This window comes from Archocentrus centrarchus, chromosome 9, assembly GCF_007364275.1.
Source record: "Archocentrus centrarchus isolate MPI-CPG fArcCen1 chromosome 9, fArcCen1, whole genome shotgun sequence".
Classification (NCBI taxonomy): domain Eukaryota; kingdom Metazoa; phylum Chordata; class Actinopteri; order Cichliformes; family Cichlidae; genus Archocentrus; species Archocentrus centrarchus.
Window position 1 is genome coordinate 3,121,679 of NC_044354.1, and position 26,846 is coordinate 3,148,524.

Consider the following 26,846-nt stretch of genomic DNA (forward strand, 5'->3'; position numbering starts at 1 on the left):
GACTTTGACATATGGGCAGCACAGAGCGCAGGAAACGAGGGGAGGGCTCACTTTGAGCACATTTAGCTGGCAGAAAGGACAGGCTGCAATTTAGCTCGGATTTTTAACCCAAACGTGCTGGTTTGGGTTTCACATTGTAGGGATATTCATGATATATGCCACATATCTTATGTACGTTTACTTCCCTGAGAAATTTGTCTGGAAAATAGCATAACTGATTAAAAATACAGAAGCTTATAATGTTTTGTGTCATCATGGACTTTGTATTCTGACTGTACACTGATGAAGACTAAACAATGATAGAAATGGAGACTTCGAGGTCACCCTGTTGTTGAAATTCTGTTTCCCACATTCTGTTTTGTAAATGATGTAACCAAGACTGATATGCTGTGACTATATGAAAGTGTAAGTTGAATTAGAATGGGCCAGTACTTCACGCCATCTCACACGAGTATGACATGCAGTCTGACCCAGATATCTGAACTGCTTGAAATGGCTTAATTAAATTTAATAACTGGACTCCTTCTTATTCCGATTGTCTAGTGTCATTCCTGTTTAACAAATGAACACGCAGAAACCTAAAGGCTTAAACAGCAGAGACACACACTCTTATTTAAATTCCTTCAACATCAGACATGAGAGGTTTGGAGGGTTTGATTGGCATGTGATGACTGCATTCTTTTTAGTGTCATTCTGTGAAAGCCAGCTCAACACACCTGACTTCAACCTTTAGATAAGTTATATTCATTTTAACCTAACATTTAGTAATGGTCCAAACCAGTATGAGTGTAATCTATAATTCTGGTCATTTTCATAAGGATTAGCATAATCATTTTCAAACTATAAAAATGCTTTTTGGTCACCACAAATTTTATACAACTTTCATATTTGTGTGGTAAGCATTTAGTCTAGTGTTGCACAAAGACTGTAAGCAAAGGGGAAAAAGTAGACATCCACAAATAACTGTTTTAGATGGCATATGATTGCCTTTATTATTATATATATATAATATTACATGTAATATTATTATTATTACCCTACCTCCTTAGCCTGTATTCTCAAAGATGAATAAACAGGTTGGGGATGATAGGGTAAGGAAAAGAGGGAGAGAGAAGAGAAACCCCCAACATTCCCCGATGAGCAAGCACAAGGCAACAGTGGGGAGGAAAAACTCCCTGTAGACAGGAAGAAACCTCCGACAGAACCAGGCTCAGGGACGGGCAGTCATCTGTCGAAACCGGTTTGGGGGTTTGAAAGGAACAGAAAAGAAGGGAGACAGAAGAGGGAGGGGAGGAAGAAGAAAGGGATGAAGAGGATGGAGGAAGATGAGGCTAGTTTTGCGCAGGTAGCCCTGAAGAAGCAGCAGAGTTATAACGGGTGAACACAATTTTGTCTGCGCCACGCTGAAGAATCAGTAGATTTATTCCAGAAAAACCAGAAGGGCTTCTTTTTCTTTTTCTGGCAACGTTCTTGCAGATCCTCGTTCTCTAATCTAAGGTTTTCCAGTTCACTCATATTTTCTGCATTCTTCTTCTCAAGGTTCTTGCACTTTTTCTCACATTCTTCTAATTCTTTCTGCATTTCTGCATGCTTTTCTTTCAGTTTTTTATTTTCCTTTTTCAGTTTTTTAAGTTCCTTATCACTGATGTCCCTAATGCTTTGAAGTTTTTGTTGCAGTTTCTTTTCCATTTCAGTGTTTGTGTACTGAATTTTGTTTTGCTGTTCTAAATTTTCTCTCATCATTTCTGTGATTTTCCAGTGCATCTCTCTCTCCACTTCATCAAGCTTCACTCGCAAACCTTCATTTTCTTTCTCTGTGTCTTGAAGTTTGCGCTGCACATCTCTGTTTGTTGCTTCCAGGTCATGGAGCTTGGTCTGCACCTCCTTGTGTTTAGCTTCCTGTTCGTTCTTTTCTTTAAGCATTTTTTCATTTTTTTGCAGGGCTTCATCAAGCTTCGCTCCCAAGCCTTCATTTTCTTTCTCTGCGTCCTGAAGTTTTACTTTCAGTTTATGGAGCTCACCCTCCACCCGCTTGTGTTTATCTTCCTGTTCTTTCTTCTCTTTACACATTTCTTCATTTTTTTGCAGGGCTTCATCAAGCTTCGCTGCCAAGCCTTCATTTTCTTTCTTCATGTCCTGAAATTTTACTTTCAGTTTATGGAGCTCACCCTCCACCTGCTTGTGTTTAGCTTCCTGTTCTTTCTTCTCTTTACACATTTCTTCATTTTTTTGCAGGGCTTCATCAAGCTTCGCTGCCAAGCCTTCATTTTCTTTCTTCATGTCCTGAAATTTTACTTTCAGTTTATGGAGCTCACCCTCCACCCGCTTGTGTTTAGCTTCCTGTTCTTTCTTCTCTTTACACATTTTTTGATTTTTTTGCAGGGCTTCATCAAGCTTCGCTCCCAAGCCTTCATTTTCTTTCTTCATGTCCTGAAATTTTACTTTCAGTTTATTGAGCTCACCCTCCACCCGCTTGTGTTTATCTTCCTGTTTTTTCTTCTCTTTACACATTTCTTCATTTTCTTTCTTCATGTCCTGAAATTTTACTTTCAGTTTATGGAGCTCACCCTCCACCCACTTGTGTTTATCTTCCTGTTTTATCTTCTCTTTACACATTTTTTCATTTTCTTTCTCTGTATCCTGACGTTTGCGCTGCACATCTCCGTGTGTCGCTTCCAGGTCATTGAGCTTGGTCTGCACCTCCTTGTATTTATCTTCCCGTTCTTTCTTTTCTTTACGCATTTCTTCCTTTTCTTTCTCTGTGTCCTGAAGTTTCGCTTCTAGGTCACGGAGGTCGCTCTGCAACTCCTTGTGTTTATCTTCCTGTTCTTTCTTTTCTTTACGCATTTCTTCATTTTCTTTCTCTGTGTCCTGAAGTTTCGCTTCTAGGTCATGGAGTTTGCTCTGCACATCTCTGTGTGTCGCTTCCAGGTCATTGAGCTTTTTCTGCACCTCCTTGTATTTATCTTCCTGTTCTTTCTTTTCTTTACGCATTGCTTCCTTTTCTTTCTCTGTATCCTGAAGTTTCGCTTCTAGGTCATGGAGTTTGCTCTGCACATCTCCGTGTGTCGCTTCCAACTCCTTGTATTTATCTTCCTGTTCTTTCTTTTCTTTACGCATTGCTTCCTTTTCTTTCTCTGTATACTGAAGTTTCGCTTCCAGGTCATGGAGTTTGCTCTGCACATCTCCGTGTGTCGCTTCCAACTCCTTGTATTTATCTTCCTGTTCTTTCTTTTCTTTACGCATTGCTTCCTTTTCTTTCTCTGTATACTGAAGTTTGACTTCCAGGTCACGGAGCTCGCTCTGCAACTCCTTGTGTTTATCTTCCTGTTCTTTCTTTTCTTTACGCATTGCTTCCTTTTCTTTCTCTGTATACTGAAGTTTGACTTCCAGGTCACGGAGCTCGCTCTGCAACTCCTTGTGTTTATCTTTCTTTTCTTTCACTGTGTCCTGAAGTTTGACTTCCAGGTCACGGAGCTCGCTCTGCAACTCCTTGTGTTTATCTTCCTGTTCTTTCTTTTCTTTATGCATTTCTTCATTTTCTTTCTCTGCGTCCTGAAGTTTCACTTCCAGGTCACGGAGCTCGCTCTGCAACTCCTTGTATTTATCTTCCTCTTCTTTCTTCTCTTTAAGCATTTTTTCATTTGTTTGCAGGGCTTCATTCAATTTCTTTTGCAAGCATCTATTCATTTCCTCATCCTTCCGAATTCGCTCGTACAGCCCTCTGATTGACAGTTCCATCAAATGTTGCCCTCCCCGCCAACCAGATATCTCTAGATTTTTCTCTTCTTCCTTTTTTATAAGCGCTGCTTCATGTTTTAGCTGTTCTTCATTAAACTTGTCTAGCAAATCTGCCTTTTCTTTGACTTTGTCCTGAAGTTTGCGCTTCATGTCTCTGTGTGTCAGTTCCAGGTCACTGAGTTTCCACTGCACCATTGTGTGTTTAGCTTCCTGTTCTTTAAGCATTTCGTTTTTTTGCTTGACTTCTTCAAACAATTTTTGCATACCTTTAGCTTCTTCCTCAGTCTCGTGAACTTTGCGCTGCGCATCCTTGTATGTACCTTTCATGTCCCGGATTTTGCGCTGCGCGTCCTTGTTTGTAAATTGCAGTTCACGGATTTTGCGGTGCGCGTCGTGGTTTGTAGTTTCCAGGTCACAGATTTTGCTCTGCGCGGCCTTGTATGTACCTTTCATGGCCCGGATTTCGCGCTGCGTGTCCTTGTTTGTAGCTTCCAGGTCACAGATTTTGCTCTGCGCGTCCTTGTTTGAAGCTTCCAGTTCACAGATTTTGCTCTGCGCGTCGTTGTTTGTAGCTTCCAGTTTACGGATTTTGCCCTGCGTGTCGTAGTTTGTACATTCCAGTTCATGGACTTTGCGCTGCGCATCCTTGTGTCTAATTTTCAGGTCATGGAGTTGGCTCTTCACCTCTGTGAGTTCATCGAGCTCGCCCTGCAACTCCTGTTCCGTCTTTGTCTTTCTCTGTTTCCTCTGAAGTGCCGCCTTAGACATCTTTAAATGTTTGAATGCTCGAATGCTGTTTACAAATTCACTCCTCGACTTAAAGTGTTCTGCTGAAGTTTGTCGTGGTTACTTATAGGTACGCCACCTTCACGGCCCCTGATGGTAACATCAAAGCTTTGATGTTGCAACATGTTGCAACATCAAAGCTTTGATGTTACCATCAGGGGCCGTGAAGGTGACGTAAGATTCTAACGACGTAACCAAGGTTACGGTAAACATTGCATTATGAAAATTAGATTGTCACGTGACATGTGTTCATTTTATTGTAAATACATTTGCAGGGTTTGACCAGTGTTGCTAACTTACCGACTTTGTCGCTAGATTTAGCAGCTTTTCAGACCTGATGTCGGAGACTTTTAGAGTTTTTTGTTAACCTGAAATCCTCCGCTATTCGCCGTGTTTTCGGTGCATACAGCCTTCGTACAGCGTCTGTTCAGACGCTTTGACATCGCCCGGACCCCCGAGAGTACTTGGCTGTTGGTACGTACCGTAAGTCACGTGACCTTAATGGGTCTGTTCGCTTGCTCGTGATGCAGCCGGTGGATCTGCACCGCAGAACTTCTCTAAGGTAAGAGCTGTAAGCCGTTCTGTTAAATATTCTTCATTCATGGCATTACCTGTGCAGTAAAGTTATCCTGCTAGGAGATAATTAAGGTTTTATTTATTTTTTATTCTGAAATGCGAGATTGTGGCAGCGGAGTTAGCTCATAGCACATTAGCTACTGGCGTATTAGCTAACACAGCGGGAAGCTGTGAGGTTAAAAGGGGAAAAAAAGCTCCTCCGGGATTTATTTCGGTGGGGAAGGCGAGGTGATTTGGTTAGCTGTCCAGGTAGCTACGAAGCTGAAGTTGGTTTCCGATTGCAGCTTCCGATTCGGGAAATGGCTAAAGGGCCATTCCACTTAATTTTTGACTGACTGACTGGATGCTATCTGCTGGGTTTCCTCAGATGTAGAAACTGCTTGGAATGAATGTGAATAATAATTTAAACTTTACTGCTTGTTTGATTACTATTATCAATTGAAATGTATGTATTATTAGGTTTAATTGACCTTCGGCCAAAAGGAACATGGAGACCCTTAAAAATGTTACCAACATTTCATGGTGTCAGAAGTGGGATTTGAGGTAAAAAGATGGACAGTACCAAAGACCTGGAGACATGACCTGCTTTTCAGAACGCACCAAAGCCGCGGCCAAAATTCAGGTAAGCAGAGATTTTTCTGCATAAATTTGATGCTCTCTGGGAGTATTGTAAGTTCTGCCCAGGCCCGAGGAAAAGAGAAAACTGTCATCTTGCCTTCAAATAAAGAACTTGTGGGAAACAAAGGGTCTCAATTGACTGCTAAAGGGAAAAATGTTGCATTATTTACATTAATGATCACTGGTTGAGCAGGCTTTTGTGCTGTGTTATGTCTTTGCATGTTTTAACTGGAGAGGTGCACCGTGGAGTTCAGACTGAGAGGCCTTGTGTGTGTGTGAGACCGGTCTGTGTGTATGTGTGTCTGTGTGGCAGCGGGCCGTGTGTCAGTGTGTGTGTGTGTGTGTGTGGAGCTGAGAGCTGTCTGCTCTGAGTATGTTTTTGTTTTGGGGGTTTCAGTGTCCGTATTGTTGATATTGTGTTGAAGCGCTTTTGAGAATGAAGTGAAAGGTCCGGACGGACAGCCGGCAAAGTGACGTCCGGACACACATGAACTCTTACCTCCTGAATGGGAGGGGGGGGGGGGGGCGCAGTGTGTCTATGTGCTCCACCGTGAAGGGGGTGAGGTGTGTCTACCCATGAGCCGTGGATGCTTATGGACATGGTGAGACTAGCTGAAACATCACACTTTCCTTGGGAGAAAATGCTGCAGGAGCTGCTCTGCACTTTGAGACATTTAAGCTCTTTGGGAGACATCCCAGTAAGCTGAGCAGAGTATTCCAGACTAACCTGCCTGATGATGTGACTCTGGATATGCAACACACTGTGTAGTGGAGTTTTTCAGGCAGCAGCATATCCTGATGGCAGAGCTCTTCTAAGATAGGAGAAATCCTGACAGAGGAGGAGAGTCCAGCAAAAGGGCTGCACACATTCCAACGGAGGAGAGACTGAGAGAGCTGACCAAACAGAGGAAGGAGAAGGCTCAGCACCTCTGACAGCTGCACACTGAGGCTCGGGCCCCAGTGCTGACTGCTAACGCTGCTCAGAGTCTTGCAGCTTCTTCTCACACACCCAGCCTGCTCCTCCTGCTGTCAGCACTACACGGGTAACGGGTAACTACTTCAGCATTTACAAGGTCAGTCAGTCCAAATTACAGTTTGCACAAACTCAAGTTACCTTTTTGGGTCATATCATCTCCCACTCAACACGGTGCCTATCCTCAAAAAGGATGGAGGCTGTGTGTAAAATTCCAAAGCCACTAACTGAAAAGCAAACTGTCTTTTTTGGGTATGACTTCCTACTGCAGAAATTTTATTGCGAATTATTCTACAGTGGAGGCCCCTCTCTCTGGGATGATTTCCGGCAAGAATCTGGCTGCACGTGATCTCATCACCTGGACGCCTGAAGGGGAGGATGCCTTTTACAGCTTTAAATGGCTCTCCAAACTGCTCCAGGCTTTGCACTTCCAGATTCTTCACGTCCGTTTGTTCAAATGGTTGATGAAAAGGGGGGATTCATGTCATCAGATTTATTACAGAAACACGGCGACCGTTTGAGGCCAGTGGCTTATTATTCTTCACGCCTGGATGCGGTTGCAGCAGGGCTGTTTACGTGCCGTGGCCGCTGCTGAGAAAGCTGTCCTAGCTTCACGTGATATTGTCGGTTATTCTGACTTGACGGTCATGGTTCCACATTCAGTGTCTATTATTCTTTTAGAACAGAAAACTTCCCACCTTTCCGCTGCCAGATGGCTTCGCTACACTTCCGTGTTGCTTGACATGCCTAATATCACAGTGCAGCGATGCAACTCTTAACCCTGCAACTCTCCTACCCACTGCTGATGATGGAGAACTACATGACGATGCCGCCGCCCTGCAGATTATCTGCACACCTAGACCTGGCCTCACCTTTACAAAATCCTGATCTTGTTCTTTTTGTTGACGGCTCCTCTCACAGATCTCCTGATGGTGTCATTCAGTCTGTTTACATGTCCTCTTCCACAGGAGGAAGCACTTTGCTGAAGTCTGCTTCACTGCACACCGGTCTTTTAAAGAATCAGTCAGCCTTTTGCTGTTTTTGCTCTGGATCTTTTCTGTTTACATTTTAATAGCACAGCTGCGAGTCTTTTGTTACGCAGGAAAAAAGCATTAAAGTTACCTGAAGACACCTACAGGACACCGTGGGTCAGAGGTATACGAAAAATAAAACTTTTATGGTTACAGAATTTGGTTAAAATGCACGTCCATCCTAAACACATTTGGGAACACATGTACAGGTGTCCCAAAACTGTAGCGCCAAATGCTTTGTGTGCATTTGAATGTTTTGTGTTTTGATGTGTACTCTCTTGGTGCATCCTGCCTTATTCAAATGTTTCTGTGGGATGTATTGATGCAGAAGCACAAAAGGTTGATGTGTTTTGCAATATTTGGTTTGTAAGAGATATTTAATGTTTTGATGGCTTGATGAAGGTATTGTAGTCAGTGCGTAGAGCAGAGGTATCAGACTCATTTTATATCGTGGGCCACTTATAGCCTACTGGACATTTGTAGTATGAATGGCCATGGAGTAGGTCTCCCGTCTCCTTCACCTCACCCCCAACCAGTCACAGCAGATGACTGCCCCTCCCTGAGCCTGGTTCTGCTGGAGGTTTCTTCCTGTTAAAAGGGAGTTTCTCCTTCCCACTGTCACCAAGTGCTGCTCTTAGAGGGTTGTCTGATTGGAAGGGTTTTCTCTGGTTATTTTAGGGTCTTTACCTTTCAATGTAAAACACCTTGAGGTGACTGTTTGTTGTGATTTGGTGCTATATTAAAAAATCTGAGTTGAACTGGTCCGCTGGCCTTATGTTTGACACCCCTGGAGTACAGGAAAAAAATAGGCAGTAGTTTGAAAGATGGTGATTAAGCAGTGATAAAAGCCAATAATAATATGCTGCTATGTAAAACTTTAAAGATAATCTTGACTTTTAGCATGTTCTCTGCCTTCTTTCTTCTTCTGCCTGCCATATGAGTTAATTTGTTCATATATTAAATTTTTTGACAGGACAGGTTATCTCCACCTGCAGACTCAGTATTGGTGGGTCTGTACTCGATGATCTGAGAGGAAAAAAACAACCAGTAAATTCACCTGTAAGGTTCTTTCCCTTTAAAACACAATTTATTCATTGAATTTGGTATTTGTGGAGAGATTTGGTAAATAATTATGTTGCATTTCAGATTTGATGTGAAAGACAGTGTGGAGGTGATACCCAGCTCTAATCCTGACTCACTGCAGGATTTAGATGAAGATTTGTATGTTTGCCTTTTAAAAGACTCACAGACCGACGGTCCATGTCAGGAATCGTTTTTTAAGTGGACACCTGACGAGATCACGCTGCAGGATAAGAGCGAAGGTGACTCATTTCATCTACAGTACAGTAAAGATGTGAGTCTGATCTTCTTAAAGAAAAACAGTCATGCTTAATAAAACATGTTTGTGTTCTGTGAAAGACCTCCTCTTGTCAGAAGAGCTCATTGCAGTCAATCACCTGGCAGAGTTTAAGAGGCATTTACCCACGCTGACCATCATGTTGTCCAGATTGAGGACACTTGCTGTAGCTGAGCCTCTGCTGAGCTCATCGGGAGACACCATCTCAGAAAACAACATGTTCAGGTGCATTTTGAGACCTGCAAAAAAACATTTCTGCATTTATGGCCCCGTTTAACTGTGGTGTTAAACCTGTTGGATTGCAGCTGTTTTGAGGACTGCACATGTTATGAAAAACTTCCAGAGGTGGACGCCACCGATGTTCAGACGTGTGCAGACATTCAAGAGGAGTTTGTTAAAGAGCCACTCGTGAAGGGAGAGGTAATTAACCCTTATCAACATGACATTATTTAGCTGCTTTATTGATTGTTGATACATTTTTCCTCTGTAGTTGTTGCTGTTGCCTGCTGTAGTGGATGTTCATCAGCTGACCACAGAAAACTGCACAGCGTTTTCAAGCATCTGCAGTCGTGCGAATGTTTGCACCGAGCTGATGGATGAGGAGGTTCCAGTCCTAGATGTGCTGCAAAAAGGTGAAGAAGACCAAAATCCTTTAAGATGAAATAGAAATATAAATAAAATCATCACAGAAGGATAAACTTGTACATTTGTCTTTTCTTCAGCTTCTCTTTCAAATCCTTCAGTGGAGATTTCCAAGTTTGATGTACCTGAAGAATCCAAGATGAGTGGAGGTGTGATTGAGTCAGAATTTGCAGGTACAGAGAGCTTGGATAAAACCTTTTAGTTAATTATTCAATAGAGAAATCTACAGAGCCTGCATCAGAAATCAAAATATTTCTCTTCCACTGTTGGAGCAGTTACAGTGTCTAGTTGTCTTTTGATGTAAGAATATAAGCCTCAGCGTGCTGTGTCTTTAAGGATGTGATGCGCTTCCAGCCGAAATGGAGCTGGAGTCGACTCTGACCCCGACTCCCCTGAAGAGACAAACTCACATCTGTCCGTCCACCTCTGAACTCCAGAAGGAAGAGCTGTCTCCTTGTTCTTGTTCGGTTGGGTGGCGCTGTCACTTGGTGTTGGCTCTCACTGCGGTATTGTATCACTTCCTGTTCCTGTTTCGGAGCACAGTGTTTTGCTGTCTGTTAGCTGTTATATCTGTATAACTCGATTTATCTGGATAATAACATATTTTAGTGTAATCTTCACCTACTTTAAATAGCATACTCTTTGCTGAATCACCTGTATTCACATTACTCACTTTATTTGTTTTTAGAAATTCGCTAGCTTAGCTTAGCTAGTAGCTTAGCCCTTAGCCGACTCACTACCAGCATGGCTTCTTCTCCTGTCTCTCCTGCACTTTCCTGCTCTGGGTGTCACATGTTTAGTTACTCCTCGGCCTCCTTTAGCAGTAACGGTACTTGTAATAAATGTAGTCTGTTTGTAGCTCTGGAGGCCAGGCTTTTTGAACTGGAGACTCGGCTCCGCACCCTGGAAAATCCTACATCTAGCCAGGCCCCTGTAGCGGGTGCGGACCGTGGTAGCTTAGCCGCCGTTAGCTCCCCCCCAGCAGATCCCGAGCAGCAGGGAAAACAGGCCAGCTGGGTGACGGTGAGGAGGAAGCGTAGTCCTAAGCAGAAGCCCCGGGTACACCACCAACCTGTTCACGTCTCTAACCGTTTTTCTCCACTCGGCGACACACCCGCCGAGGAACAAACTCTGGTTATTGGTGACTCTGTTTTGAGAAACGTGAAGCTAGAGACACCGGCGACCATAGTCAAATGTCTTCCAGGGGCCAGAGCAGGCGACATTCATGGAAATTTGAAACTGCTGGCTAAGGCTAATCGTAGATTTGGTAAGATCGTTATTCACGTCGGCAGTAATGACACCCGGTTACGCCAATCGGAGGTCACTAAAATTAATATTGACTCGGTGTGTAACTTTGCAAAAACGATGTCGGACTCTGTAGTTTTCTCTGGGCCCCTCCCCAATCAGACCAGGAGCGACATGTTTAGCCGCATGTTCTCCTTGAATCGCTGGCTGTCTGAGTGGTGTCCAAAAAATGACGTGGGCTTCATAGATAATTGGCAAAGTTTCGGGGGAAAACCTGGTCTTGTTAGGAGAGACGGCATCCATCCCACTTTGGATGGAGCAGCTCTCATTTCTAGAAATCTGGCCAAATTTATTAACCCTCCTAAAAACTGACTACCCAGGGTTGAGACCAGGAAGCAGAGTTGCAGTCTTACACGCCTCTCTGCCGCTTCTCTCCTCCTGCCATCCCCCCAAAACCCCATCCCCATAGAGTCGGTGCCTGCTCCCAGACCACCAAACACCAAAGCTAAAATAAGCAAAAAGCTATTTAAGCATAAAAATTCAAAAACAATAAATAATACAGCTTCATCAACTGCACCAAAGAATAAAACAATTAAATGTGGATTGTTAAACATTAGGTCTCTCTCTTCCAAGTCCCTATTAGTAAATGATTTCATAATTGATCAACGTATTGATTTATTCTGCCTTACAGAAACCTGGTTACAGCAGGATGAATATGTTAGTTTAAATGAATCAACACCCCCGAGTCACAGTAACTGTCAGAATGCTCGAAGCACAGGTCGAGGAGGAGGATTAGCTGCAATCTTCAATTCCAGCTTATTAATTAATCAGAGACCCAGACAAAGTTTTCATTCTTTTGAAAGCCTGACTCTTAGTCTTGTCCATCCTAATTGGGAAAATCAAAAAGCTGTTTTATTTGTTATTATCTATCGTCCACCTGGTCCCTACTCAGAGTTTCTGTCTGATTTCTCAAACTTTTTATCTGATTTAGTGCTCAGTTCAGATAAAATAATTATAGTGGGTGATTTTAACATCCATGTAGATGCTGAGAATGACAGCCTCAACACTGCATTTAATCTATTGTTAGATTCAATTGGCTTCTCTCAAAATGTAAAGGAGCCCACCCACCACTTTAATCATACTCTGGATCTTGTCCTAACATATGGCATAGAAACTGAAGACTTAACAGTATTCCCTGAAAGCCCCCTCCTGTCTGATCATTTCTTAGTAACATTTACATTTACTTTAATGGATTACACAGCAGTGGGGAATAGGTTTTATTACAGTAGAAGTCTTTCTGAAAGTGCTGTAACTAAGTTTAAGGATCTAATTCCTTCATTGTTATGCTCTTCAGTGCCATGTGCCAACACAGTGCAGAGCAGCTACCTAAACTCTGCTCCCAGTGAGGTCGATTATCTTGTCAATAGTTTTACATCCTCACTGCGTATAACTTTGGATACTGTGGCTCCTCTGAAAAGGAAAGCTTCAAATCAGAAGTGCCTGACTCCGTGGTATAATTCACAAACGCACAGCTTAAAGCAGATAACCCGAAAGCTGGAGAGGGAATGGCGTCTCACTAAATTAGAAGATGCTCATTTAGCCTGGAAAAAGAGTTTGTTGCTCTATAAAAAAGCCCTCCGTAAAGCTAGGACATCTTACTATTCATCATTAATTGAAGAAAATAAGAACAACCCCAGGTTTCTTTTCAGCACTGTAGCCAGGCTGACAAAGAGTCAGAGCTCTGTAGAGCCGAGTATTCCTTTCACGTTAACTAGTAGTGACTTCATGGATTTCTTTACAAATAAAATTTTAGACATTCGAGAAAAAATTATTCATAACCATCTCAAAGATTATTCTTCATGTTCGGCTGCTTTCAGCACTGCTGGTATTTGTTTAGACTCTTTTGCTCCAGTTGATCTTTCAGAGTTAACTTCAATAGTTACTTCCTCCAAACCAGCAACATGTTTGTTAGATCCCATTCCTACTAGACTGTTCAAAGAAGTCTTTCCAATTATTGATGCTTCAATCTTAAAAATGGTCAATCAGTCTTTATTAGTTGGCTATGTACCACAGACCTTCAAGGTGGCTGTAATTAAACCTCTGCTTAAAAAGCCATCACTTGACCCAGCTGTCTTAGCTAATTATAGGCCAATCTCCAACCTTCCTTTTCTCTCAAAGATTCTTGAAAGAGTAGTTGTAAAACAGCTAACTGATCATCTGCAGAGGAACGGTTTATTTGAAGAGTTTCAGTCAGGTTTCAGAATTCATCACAGTACAGAAACAGCATTAGTGAAGGTTACAAATGATCTTCTTAGAGCCTCTGACAGTGGACTCATCTCTGTTCTTGTCCTGTTGGACCTCAGTGCAGCTTTTGATACTGTTGACCATAACATTTTATTACAGAGATTAGAGCTTGCTATAGGTATTTGAATCATATTTATCTCATAGACTCCAATTTGTTCATGTAAATGGGGAGTCTTCTTCAGACAGTAAGGTTAATTATGGAGTTCCACAGTGTTCTGTGCTAGGACCAATTTTATTTACATTATACATGCTTCCCTTAGGCAGTATTATTAGAAAGCACTGCATCAATTTTCATTGTTATGCAGATGATACTCAGCTTTACCTATCAATGAAGCCAGATGACACACATCAATTAATTAAACTGCAGGAATGTCTTAAAGACATTAAGGCCTGGATGACCTCTAATTTCCTGCTTCTAAATTCAGATAAAACTGAAATTCTTGTTCTCGGCCCCACAAATCTTAGAAACATGGTGTCTAACCAGATACTTACTCTGGATGGCATTACTTTGGCCTCCAGTAACACTGTGAGAAATCTTGGAGTCATTTTTGACCAGGATATGTCCTTCAATGCACATATTAAACAAATATGTAGGACCGCTTTTTTGCATTTGCGCAATATTTCTAAAATTAGAAACATCCTTTCTCAGAGTGATGCTGAAAAGCTCATTCATGCATTTATTACTTCTAGGCTGGATTATTGTAATTCATTATTATCAGGCTGTCCTAAAAGCTTTCTGAAAAGCCTTCAGCTGATCCAAAATGCTGCAGCTAGAGTACTGACAGGGACTAGAAAGAGAGAGCATATTTCTCCCATATTGGCTTCTCTTCATTGGCTCCCTGTTAAATCTAGAATAGAATTTAAAATTCTTCTCCTCACATACAAGGTCTTGAATAATCAGGCACCATCTTATCTCAAAGACCTCATAGTACCATATCACCCCAACAGAGCACTTCTCTCTCAGACTGCTGGCTTACTTGTGGTTCCTAGGATACTTAAGAGTAGAATGGGAGGCAGAGCCTTCAGCTTTCAGGCGCCTCTTCTGTGGAACCAGCTTCCAGCTTGGATTCGGGAGACAGACACCCTCTCTATTTTTAAGATTAGGCTTAAAACTTTCCTTTATGATCAAGCTTATAGTTAGGGCTGGATCAGGTGACCCTGAACCATCCCTTAGTTATGCTGCTATAGGCCTAGGCTGCTGGGGGGTTCACATAATGCACTGTTTCTCATTCACCTTATTTACTTTGTTTATACTCCACTCTGCATTTAATCATTAATTGATATTAATCTCTGGCTCTCTTCCACAGCATGTCTTTCTCTCCCCTCAGCCCAACCGGTCGCGGCAGATGACTGCCCCTCCCTGAGCCTGGTTCTGCTGGAGGTTTCTTCCTGTTAAAAGGGAGTTTTTCCTTTCCACTGTCGCCAAGTGCTTGCTCATAGGGGGTCGTTTTGACTGTTGGGTTTTCTCTGTATTATTGTAGGGTCTTTACCCACAATACAAAGCGCCTTGAGGCGACAGTTTGTTGTGATTTGGCGCTATATAAATAAAATTGAATTGAATTGAATTGAATTGTTGCAGAATGTGAGGCCCTTTTTCCACTGACACGGTGCCGGTGTGAAGTGCTCGAAGCGCTCGGCGCTTTTTCCACCACGAACTGACCTAGTTCTCAGCCGAAAAACGGGTTCCAGACCAGCACCGTAAACTAGCTGGTCTGGAACCAAGAGCGCGTGACACGAGCAGCAGAAGGGCGTGACTGCCAAGTTTTCTACCGCTATTTCGCTGCGTGGTGTGTATTACACGAGAAAAGCAATTTTCACTGCCGTGAGTTAGGTTGGGCTGAACTTGCTGCTTTGCGTCAGTTCATCACAGATAAAAGTGCGAATCTTTGTCGTCTTGCTTGTGATCGCTGTCTGTGTTTACCTCTGTGCCGCACACAGATGCTGCGGTAGTTTTGTTTGGACAGTAAAATATGTTCGCAGCACAAGAAATAAAGTTTGCAAAAGGGGAGCGTGTTCTCCCACGTTTGTGCCCTTCCGTTTACCAGACGAGGACCCGCCCACACTCATACGTGAAGGATCAGCTCACTAAGTGCGGTGGAAACGCAGGCTCGTTCTTAAGCAGTTTGACGGTCAGCACGGGCACCTTTTCAGTGGAAACGTGGTGTGAGTGCTGTCAGGTCAAGCTGCCAATGAAACAGTTTCCTGATGAATTTTTTGTTTATTTTCACTCATTTCAGACTAAGTGAAAGTACAGATTATATACGGATAGCGATACCACCTTTAAATCATCGCGCTGGATTTCAGTTTAAAGATTTAAATCCTCACCTGCTACGGCATGATGAGAAGATATGTTTGATGCCTGTTTCATTGTACTTAGAGAAGCTTTTGAAACAATAACAACTGTTGTGTAGATCTTTGGTGTCACCAAGAGCTCAGAAAGAGATGAAGGTGGCACTTTGGAAGGCAGAGAAGCACCCGGCCTTTGTGGTGGGCTTTCTGTTATCAGGTAACTTTGCAACGAAAAGAACACTCCACACATTTTCCACATTACCTTCGGTTTACTCATCATTAATTAACAATACAGAGGTGCCAAAGCTGGCACTGGCTCTTCAGAAAGTGCTTTGTTCACTGTGACAGTTTTATTAAAGTGATTTTGAGGGAATCAGCAGAGTGAACAATGAAGAAATACAGAAGTGTTTGTGTGATATTTTATGAAATATACAAGAAATATCAACCATTGAGTTAAAAGCATATGAGTACCCAATATGTATTAGTATGGAAAATTTGGTGTGCATCTACTGCAGCACTTCTGAGTATGAAGTTTCAGGGCTTTAAAACTCATTGAAGTGCTGCAGTGATTGAAAGGCTGCTGCAAGATTTTGGAGACCACCAGATGTCACTGTGGTCCCAAAACCTCATGTGTCTTTATCCATCCATCTACTGAAAGCATTTCTGATGGGTTTGCAGCTCTAACTGGAGCCTTAATTTGGATGTAGACTTGAAACCTGTGTTTACCAGGTGGCATGAGTCAAATCAAATAAAAGTTGCTGTCATGGAAATTTTGAAATGAGGTGTTTTTGTGTCTTGATTGGACTTAAAGTGATTTTTACTTCTGTGCCACTGGATTTACTACTGAACATTTTGGTGGAGACAGATTTATACTCACATTTAAAATCATTGTTTAATTTGGCGTTTTCTTTATCTTGTAATTTTTTTTTGTTGAAAACTTTAAATTTTTGAGTTGAGTCCCACATTTGAATGGTTTGCATGACTCTGTGTTAAGTGAAGCTTTAATCCATCACATTTAGAAATACGTGAACTGTGTCACTAAATTCCTGTATTTCCTACAGAGCCTCAAATTTATGAGTCAGCTGTTGACTTCCAGCCTCTGTGGGAAGCCTTAAAAGTTACCTAATTGGAGAAAGAAAGTTTTATCAGCACTGCTGACAGACTGGAGATGGGAGTCCTGCAGTTATCTTTGAGCTGCTGCTCTGAGTTCACAGAGAGCTTGAAGTCTGAGTTTCCCTCCACCAGAGAGGAAACGGTGGAAGATTTCAGCAAACTGCCACCTGAACACGTGGAGGGTGAGTGGTGTTGGTTTTTACAGAGTGAGGACCATCGGGACAGTGGTGCCTGTGTATAGTAGATGTTCCAGCTAGCCGAGAGACAAAATGTCTTCACATGTACAGGAAACCCCACAGCAGACTCTGCTGGGTTTCCTGGTCAGACATGCCTGTAACACCTAGGATGCCTTGTGGATGCCACTTGTTTAGATGCCAGAACCACCTCTGCTTTTCCTCTTTTTGATGCAAAGCAGTAGTCGCCCCCAGGTGGGGCTCAGACCCCTCTGTCAATTACCACTTTGTGGTGGTTAGTGGTTTGCATGCCAAAGGGCTGTCCAGCATTGTTGGGGGCCATGGTAAGGTCTCTCGTGGATGAGTGTGATTTTTGAATACCCCTATAAAGAAAAGATAAAGGAACTATGTCAGCTCACCTGCAGCTGGTTTATATCCCTCTCTATCACAGGCCTTACCTGTCTCTCTTTAAAATATCCATCAGGTTGAGCAGAAATGCCTGCCCACCCCCTACAAGTAAAGGGTTCATTTTTTTTGTTCTAGTTATTTTTTTAAGCATAAGTGCATCAACTATTGATACTACAGTTTTGCAAATGTAAAGAATCAACATATTTGACCTTTGGACTGATGGTCAAACAACACAAAGCAGCTGTAATAACTAAAAATATGGATGTGGTCAGCGGTAAAGGAAAGGAAAGTCACAGCTGAAGTGTGTATAGTCTGGGGTTTTTTGTGCTTTGTTGTGTACATCATCAAATGAGATTGTTCCTACAGATTTTTGACAGTTTTTCTTCTTCTCTGGTTTCAGTTGACTCCATTCTAATAAAGCCCACAACTGAAGCTCTTCTCCAAAAGATTCAAGAAGTTTATTGTCATGTACACCGCAAAACACTGTGGTTATGCTGAGCAATGAAATTCTTACTTGTGACTGCTTTACAAACAATTGAAATAAGCAACTAAGTTAAAATAAAATTTAAGAACTAGTATATTAGGAAGTAAAAGTAGAAAATAAAAATAAATAAATAATAAAGCAAGTGCAATATATACAGATATATACAGATGAAAGAAGGCAGGTAATCACAGTTTGGTAATCAGTCAGTGGTTCAGTAGCCTGATGGCCTGTGGATAGAAACTGTTTTTTAGTCTGGTTGTTCTTGCTTTTACACTCCTGTAACGTCTGCCAGACGGCAGGAGTGTGAACAGTGTGTGCTGTGGGTGGGTACGGTCCTTGATGATGTTGTGTGCCCTCTTTATTACCCGGGTATTATAAGTGTCCTGTAGTGATGGGAAGGCAGCTCCACAGATGAATTGTGCTGTTTTGATGACACGCTGGAGAGCCTTCCTGTCCTGACTGGTGCAGTTTCCATACCACACCGTGATGGAGTTTGTCAGGATGCTCTCCACAGTGCATCTGTAAAAGTTGCTGAGGAGCTTAGGGGATAATCCGAATTTACTCAGTTTCCTTAAGAAGAAGAGTCTCTGCTGAGCTTTCTTGACAGTCTGTGTTGTGTTGTAGGTCCAGGTGAGGTCTTCACTGATGTGGGTGCCAAGGAATTTGAAAGTCTTCACTCTCTCCACCTGAGTCCCGTTGATGAATAATGGAGCATGCTGGTCTCTTCTCTTCCTCGGGTCAATAATCATCTCCTTAGTCTTCTCTGTATTTAAGGAGAGATTATTTTCCTGGCACCAGGACACCAGCTGGGCCACCTCTTCCCTGTAAGCTGCTTCCTCTCCCCCAGTAATCAGCCCAATGACGGTGGTGTCGTCAGCAAACTGCTGTTGATTTATCTCTGAACGTCTCCCAGAAGCCTGCGCTCAGCACGGTGAATAAGGACGTGAAACCAGCTGCTGCCATCAGCGCCAAAGATGTCATTGGTAACAAGATGTTCTCAGAAGCTGCAGCCTGTTCTTCAGCTCATAAGAAAGTCACCAACAGAGAAGGAAATGACTATAATATAGAGCTGAGTGCCCACATTTCTGAGCAAGCTGTCCCCTCCACACTAAATACCAGAGATGGTCACAGAGGTTTGCTGTTTACAAGACATCCACCAGAGCTGGACCTCGACCCCCTGGCCACATTCATGATGCTGAGGTCTCAGCAGATCGCTCCCATTACTGCACCACCTCAGAGCCCAGCCAGCACTGCAGGTAAATGAAGGGTCATAACCAGAATCTACACAGGAACATCCAAGCAAACAATTTCCTTTCTTCAGCTAATCTTTTAATCCAGATACATTCATAAACTTTTGATCACTAATTCAAGATGACATTTTTTTTTTAATCAAAGAGGACATTGTTTCAAAGAAGGCTCTAGAGATCTCAGGTAAGCAGATAATTTTTTTTATAGTTAAGAGCCTCAGAAGATCCAGAGCGTTAACCCTAGTCCTGGACTACTTTTGTTACGACTGCAAATGTGTGGCTGGAAAAACAAATTTAATCTAATGAAGAAGTACGTTACCTCAGCTCATCCTTTTATTTATCAGCGCCTGAGGTGAACCAACAAACACCATCGTCACAGCTGCAGCCTTCTCTGGTGCAGAATCAAACACTGGATGCGAGGCCAGCCAACACGAGTGCTGCGTCTTCCAGAAATGCTTCCAGAGAGGAAAAACCCGCTGCTCCGTGGACGGGTCAACTCCTTGGAAAACCACAGCAGAGACAGGAAAGCCAAGTAGTTAAAGGTCAAAGCTACAGGTGCGACACACGTTATCAGGTGGAAAACTAAACTAACAAATAGCTGCAACTTTCTTTCCCATTTGAATCTTTCAGTCAAGTAATTTTACACTTTTTTGTCCTTAAATTCTTTAAACAGTTGTTTCTTTTTTATATACATGTATACAGTAGATTAGACTGATAAATTTATTATTAGAGGTGATTATATGGAGACCTGAAAACATTTGTCAATAATACAAAAACTTCAAAAGGAGGAAAAAATTAGAGTTTTGTTACATTGCACACATCACTGCAAGTACTGATTGTAACATGTTACTTTTTTTTAATGCAGCGCTTCTGTTTTGAAGTCAAGTTGCTTGAGTGCATTTCTCATTGACCAAACTGTAGTCGGGCGGAGGAGGAAAGGATGATGGTTCGGATGTTTTTTTAAAATTAGTTATTTAAACCTCGTGCAGACAGCCAGCAGCGAGCCTACTGTGAGCTCCTGGCCTTCGCTCAGCCTTGTCTGAGCTCTGCCAGACAGCTGGGGCTCAACTTCCCGGGGTGTGAAGACTTCAGCTGCTTGGCACCAGACCAAACTCACTTCCTCCTCAAACAACAGGAGAGGGCGCTCTGCAGGTCCCCTGCACAGACTGCAGAACTGATCAAAGGTAGGAAATGACATATTAATGTTTTCATTTGCATATTGTTGGGTTAAGCTATTAAACCTACATTTGAAGGAAGTAAATTATCTACTCCCTCTCCCACTGTGTTGCAGATCAGGAAGTGCTTTTCAACCAGGTGGCTCTGATCCATGTGCTGGTGACATTTAAGGAGATGCTGCTGAAGTGCGACCTCAGTACGGGTCTGGGTCAGTATGAACTGCTGTCATACCAGCAGACAAACTTTATTAAGTTAGTTTAAAATGTTAAAGCAGGACGGTTAAGTCAAAGTAAATTTCATGATGATGCTGGTTTTATTATAGTATATTTTCTGTTTTTGTGAAAGCGATGTCCATGTTGAGCCAGTGAAAGACAGCCGGGGCAAAATACAGAAATATCTCCTGTAAATATTCCAGACAGAAGTTATGCAATCAGTTGGGATCCCATCACTCAAAACAAGAAGCTGGGATTTCTGAGGCCTTAACTTTAGTTTCAGTGTTTACATCAAGCTTTAAATTAAACAGACACCGTATTGTGAGATTTACAGTGTTCTCTTCATGAACAACAGAGTACCTGACGAAGGCAGCTGAGGCGTGTGCAGAGCAGAGTCTGCAGCAGCTGCTGAAGAGGCTGCACATCATCCTCTACCTCAGTCAGAAGAACCAAGAGCCCAGCCTCAAACTGCAGAAGCTGCAGCAGCTGGTGGCTGAGTGGCTGAACAGCAGGAAAGGGCAGAACACCTCAGATAAAGTCAGTGTTTGAAACAAGAGATAAAATACACTGTGTGTGTCATCAGTCCTATTATTCTATCAGCTAAGTTGTAGCTGGAAGTCATAAATGTTTCTGTAAAAAACACTCAATAAGAGCTCCGTTTATTTGTCTGTGCAGATTCTTATCATCGTATCAGTTGACTGATGGCAGCAGATTAACAATAATCAGCAGCTTGAACCAGGTTACAGGTGAGCAGCACACTGACCAGGTCAGTCATCACATTATCAGCAGCACTAAAAAAAAAAAATAGAGCACTGTGGAAGAAAGGGTTGCTAAATTAAAACAATATTCAAAGAAAAATAAAGCAAACAGATGACTTCAAACAGTTAATTGTATTTGTGTTTTTTGTTGTTTGAGGTGCAGCTGCAGTTTGTCCAGAGCAGGATGAGAAAAAGCTGAACGGTGCCGCTGTAGTCAGCAGGTAAAATCATTTATTCATCTAAACTGTCGAGCAGATTTCAAGATGTATAGAATTTTGATAGCTAGAAGGAAAGAGAGCTGGTTAATAAAGTTTGAGGTTATTAACATTTAAAAATAGATTTCTTTTTTAATGATCAACTTCTTATGAGGATTCGCCAACAAGTTCTTCAGGTTATTTGTTACAGGTTTTTTTGTTGGTACTGTTTGAGCTGCCTCAGGAGGGCGTTTCTGAAAAGACTTAGAGGAGTGTTTTCAGTTCCAAAGGGCAGCAGAGCACGTGTTGGCACCAAGACTTTTGACCAGGAGTCGTGTGTGACACCACTTTTAAGATTATCTTTCGCTCACTGTTTAGTTTGGATTTCACTCACATCCTGGTTTGTGCTCAAATATGTTAAAACATATATTAGAAGAGCCTATTGAAATATTGAGATATATGTTGAGTGTATAATTCTTTTCTGTTTGTTTTTAGTCCAGATCACAGCCTAATTTCAGCAAATTACTTATAAATCACAACCAGAATATGGCATTATTTTATATTCTGGCAATAACAAAATGTATACATGTAATAGCTGTTTATAGTGATCTTCAGTTTAGGGGTCATTCGTCACGCTGTCTGAATAAGTATGACTAAACATGCTGTTCTCACACTCTGTCCTGTTCCCAGTGTGCCTGACAGTGTGTGTGTGGTGGTGTATGAACAGGATATTGGCCCCAACTTCCCCTGGACCTGTTTCTCTCTGGTGGTTGAGTACGACCATCCAGGCCAGTCTCCGTGGTCTGCGATCTGTAGGGAGAGGAGCATCAGCCACCTAACGTTCAACACCAGCGTCTGTGCTGCTGGTCAGCTGCCACCACATTCAACTTATTGATATTATTGAAGATATTTTTGTTTAGATCCTGTTAAATGTGCTTGTTTTCCTAAAGAGAATACCTTGTGGTGTCTGGAGGACAATGTGCCATACGTGTTATTCGTGACGGAGGGGCTTCTTAACTGTCCGCTGCTGCTGCAAACACTCGAGTCAGGGTGAGTTCAAATGAGCAAAAACACCTGCAGTCCAATAACAAGTTAAATGACCAACCAGCATCGGGATAATTTTTACATGATTTGAGTAGGTCAAAGTCCACAAGTCTTTGTGCTCAGGCCAATACTTTGAATGCAAATTTAAGTGTGAGTGAAGTCATTCATCCTACATTTATGTTCCTCTCCTCTCCTCTCCTCTCCTCTCCTCTCCTCTCCTCTCCTCTCCTCTCCTCTCCTCTCCTCTCCTCTCCTCTCCTCTCCTCTCCTCTCCTCTCTGCCAAAAAAGCATCAGCTTTTGGGGGACACTTGGGTCTGTTACTGGGGTATCAAATTAAAGTAGAAATAGGTAAGGAAAGACAACATTCACATTTTAGTATATATAATTTTTTATTTCTTTTTATAATCATATAGCACATCACAGATTTTACTCGTGTCATGTACGCAGGCAACATATTTTCCACTTCTGCTGCATCACTTTTGACATTTTAACAGTTAATTATGAGCCTGACAGCTAAAAGTCAATCAGTCAATATTCTGCCTCTGCCTTGTATGGATTATCCTTACCTTCAGACAGCAGAGGTCATTTTTTGATCACGTTTCTTCCTCCCAGCGATGGTGAGCTGCTGTTTAGTTGTGCGGTGAAACGTGTCTGTCGCAGGTTCAATGTGACGGTGCTGGAGAGGAGCCACTCTCCTTCCCTGCAGATGCTCGGGGGGATCCACAACTACACGGTGATCACAGTGGATGAAAGCACCGCCATTGTCATTCAGGTACCAGGAAACACAGAAGCAGGAACCTAACTGATATAATATAGAGATGTTAATGTAAATCTAATGACAGTAGACTCAATGAATATGGAAAAAGAAAAAAGTTGTCTTTAGACATTTCAGTGTAACATTTCAGTTATTTTGTAGCATTATGTAACTTTCATTTCGGTGATCACTGGACATTAAAATGACTTTTACAGAATCACTATACAACTCTGATTTAAAAACAGAAAACCATGTCTCTTATAATACCTCTATGGCTGAACGTTTCCCCCAACCCCCACCTGTTTTTCAAAAAATGTTTAATAAATACAGGTTATTATGCACTGATTTTAGTGGTTCGCCTACTTGTGATTAACTTGTACATGGTACGTGAACATAGTGCACTACCCCCCCAGAATAAAGGTCTTTCTAACCTGAACCCTAAAATAAGTGTTATCCTTCAGGCAGCCTTCAGAGGGAGGTTTGGCTACATCAGCCTCACTCCCAGAGTCTCAAAGTCAGATCAGTCCTCATGAAGCCAGACACACGTACACACTTAGTTGCTGTGAGGGTGGATTTCCTCGTGTTTTTTGTCCCGCCAGCTGTAATGAGCTTCTTGAATATTGTGTGGAAATGCTGAACAATAAACTCTGCAACAACTTTAAGAAAAACGTACATACTTTTACTGACACTGACTCTGTGTGTGTGTGTGTGTGTGTGTGTGTGTGTGTGTGTGTGTGTGTGTGTGTGTGTGTGTGTGTGTGTGTGTGTGTGTAGCAGCAGGATGAACTGTGTCACGAGCGAGCCAGTGAGGGGCTGGTGATGAGGCTGACTGCTCTCTCTCTTCAGTACAGCTTGTGCTGGCTCATTCTCCACTGCCCAGACAGTCAGGGAGGAGGGTGGGTGTCCACATACACTTCATCTTACAGCCTCTCATGGAGAGTTTATTTAATCTTAAACCAAGTATTGACCCTAAAACCTCCTAAAATCTGATGATTTCATCTTCCAAAGTGAGGCAGGTCCTGATTTATGTCTGCTAAACATTAGTACCATACACAAAGGCTCACTCTGGATTGTGTCTCTGCAGATTTTCCAGTGAAGCCTTCAACAACTTGGTGTTGGTCTATTCATCTCTGGTGCTGTTCAGCATGAAGTCTGAGGATCTGGATATGAAGGTATAACAAATGTTACTCCTGCCTGTAACTGATCTTTCATTTGTTTGTTTTACCCAATCTTTTCAATTTCTAAAGAAATGCTGAGCACATCCTTTAGTTACCCATAAAATGCTGGCAAAGGTATAAATGGCTGAACTGATGTTTGGTCTTCATGTTCTCTCAGTTCTACTTTGGGGTCTATTTCCATTTACATGAAAATAGAAGCCTAAGAAAAAAGACTATTTCATTTTAAATCAAATGAATGAGGTTTCTGGATGAATATTTCAAACAAAATGACTAAAAGTTTTGAAAAAATGAACAATGGGATCTAGTCATTTCTGAACTCTGTCCTGCAGGTGCTGATAGTGTCGGATCTTTTGGAAACAGTACAAGGCCCTCCGCCACCACCAGATGGAAGTTACGCCCAAGGCCGAGCACAAGACGGTGCTCAAGGCCCTGAAGGATGAGCAGACACGCAAGCTGGCCATTCTGGCCGAGCAGTATGAGCAGAGTATCAACGAGATGATGGCCTCTCAGGCGGTGAGCAGACAGAAGTTAATTTATGTCATCATATTTTCTGGACAACAAGTTATAGTTGCTAAAATGCAGGAGGTCGAGTTTGAAGAATTGGGTTTACGGAGGAGGATATGAAGCCTTTCTCTGCACCTGTTGCTTATGTTCTAGTATTTTTCCTCCTCCCTGTTCGTCTCCTCTTTTCTCTTCATTCCACGCCGCCCTCATTTACTCCCCCACTATCTCGCTTCTCATCTTACTCCAACCTTCCCTTCTCCCGCCCCTTTCCCTTGGCTTCCTGTGCCCTGTCTGTCCCTGTTGCCCTTCTACTTTCTCCCATCCCTGGATGAGGCCCGGGAAGCGGAATGCCAGGCCCTGAGGCAGCAGCTGCAGCAGGAGATGGAGCTGCTCAATGCCTACCAGAGCAAGATCAAGATGCAGACCGAGGCGCAGACCGAGCGCGAGCAGCAGAAGCTGGAGCAGAAAGTGTCGCTGCGCCGAGCACACCTGGAACAAAAGGTGCTTTATTTTAAATGAGCTACACATTAGATTTTTTCAGCCTCTGTTCAGGATGTTTGCATTCATAGTTGGTCAGTTTGGTCAGCTTAAACAGAATAATGCTGTGTTTGATATAGTCTACAGTTTTATCTGTTTGTGTCAGTTAAAGGCCACCGTAGTTCAGATGCTTGGCACCACACTGAACACCTTTAAGTTGTGAAGTCTTTGCTCTTGTCTCTATTTGTCCCCTAAGACCCCATAAACATCCTATAAAAAGATCACTAACTTTAACCTGAGACTGCACATAAACGATTCCAGGGCTGAAACTTGAAGCCAGCCTCTTACTGTCTCAACTGCTAGTTTCAAGTCTCAGTTAATACAACACAAGGTTTGTTTTTCTAATTATGATCCCAGTTGGTGTCAAAAAGGACACCAGAGCAGGATATGTTTTAGGTTGAGCTTACTTTATGATTGACAGGTTATTACCCTATAGGCAGTTTTCCTCTCATCACATCTGGTTTCAAAAATGAGAAAGCAATAAAAACAGATCAGCTTCAGCTTTACAGACCGTCTTTTCCATCTTTTATATACAGTCTAACCTGACATACAACACAACATGCCTTCTTTAATTAGAAGGAACAAAATATCCAGAAAAATTAAAAAAGAAAAAGGAAACAGTGTGCATCTCAGTAACTGATGCTGCACTGTTTTAAAGTTTGTATCACCTTCTTCCAGCATCCTCCTCAGATATCACTTCTTCTATTCATACATGAAGGAAGGAGATCTTTTAAAGCTCCTTGTGGAGGTGCTAATCTGTTGAAAAGCAACTATTTCACCTTAAGCTTAAGGGAACAGATCCGGGTATTCATTTGCATCCACATCAGCGAGCAGTGTGGGCATTAAAGGTGACCCAGACAAAAATTAAAAATTAATCATTAATTTATTAAAAATTAATGATTCAATATCCCTCCCAACTACAAAATGGGAGCGAGATCTTTCCATTAACCCAGAGGAAAACTTCTGGACACAGATATGTTTAAACACTTTCAAAATGACTAAAAGTCCGAATTTACAACTTATACAATACAAAACTCTCCATAGAATACATTATACAGGACACAGGATGTTCCAAATGGGCCTCAGAGACACAAATATATGCACCCACTGTTCAGGCAACCATACTGAAAACTATATGCATGCAGTTTGGTCTTGTACACCTGTTCAGAGGTTCTGGCAGAGGATATGTGAGGAATTATCCACATGTTTTAATTGCGATATCCCAACATCACCAAAACTGTGCATTCTAGGTGATTTAAGTGAATTAAACATGGAAACAAATATATCACACATAGTTCTTACTACCTTATGCATCGCTAAGAAAACTATCCTCATGAATTGGAAATCAAAAAATGATTTATGCGTTACTCACTATAAGAATCTACTTTTAGACCACATTAGTCTGGAAAGAATGTCTGCCACCTCTAAAAATCAACTGGCAAAATTTGAATCTCTCTGGTCCCCACTGATCAGCTCCATCGCATGATGGGGGTGACGAGCT

At 42.2% G+C, this 26,846-nt stretch overlaps 1 protein-coding gene and 1 pseudogene across 3 annotated transcripts; one reads left to right on the forward strand and one right to left on the reverse strand.

Moving 5' to 3' along the window:
• Window positions 1-966: 966 nt before the first annotated feature.
• LOC115785708 (golgin subfamily A member 6-like protein 22) lies at window positions 967-4,637 on the reverse strand. Of its 3 annotated transcripts, none has more exons than XM_030737516.1 (2): window positions 3,429-4,637; window positions 967-3,323 (listed from the first exon to the last, which is right to left on the reverse strand). In XM_030737516.1, exons 1-2 carry the CDS (start codon window positions 4,507-4,509, stop codon window positions 1,369-1,371), a joined length of 3,036 nt encoding a protein of 1,011 aa, XP_030593376.1. In that variant the 5' UTR covers window positions 4,510-4,637; the 3' UTR covers window positions 967-1,368. The 3 variants fall into 3 exon arrangements, with proteins under 3 accessions (XP_030593376.1, XP_030593377.1, XP_030593375.1); XM_030737517.1 differs by having other exon boundaries at window positions 967-3,218; window positions 3,324-4,637; XM_030737515.1 differs by having other exon boundaries at window positions 967-4,637.
• A 414-nt stretch (window positions 4,638-5,051) lies between these two features.
• On the forward strand, window positions 5,052-25,284 carry LOC115786121 (protein shortage in chiasmata 1 ortholog-like; annotated as a pseudogene).
• The last annotated feature ends 1,562 nt before the right edge of the window (window positions 25,285-26,846 follow it).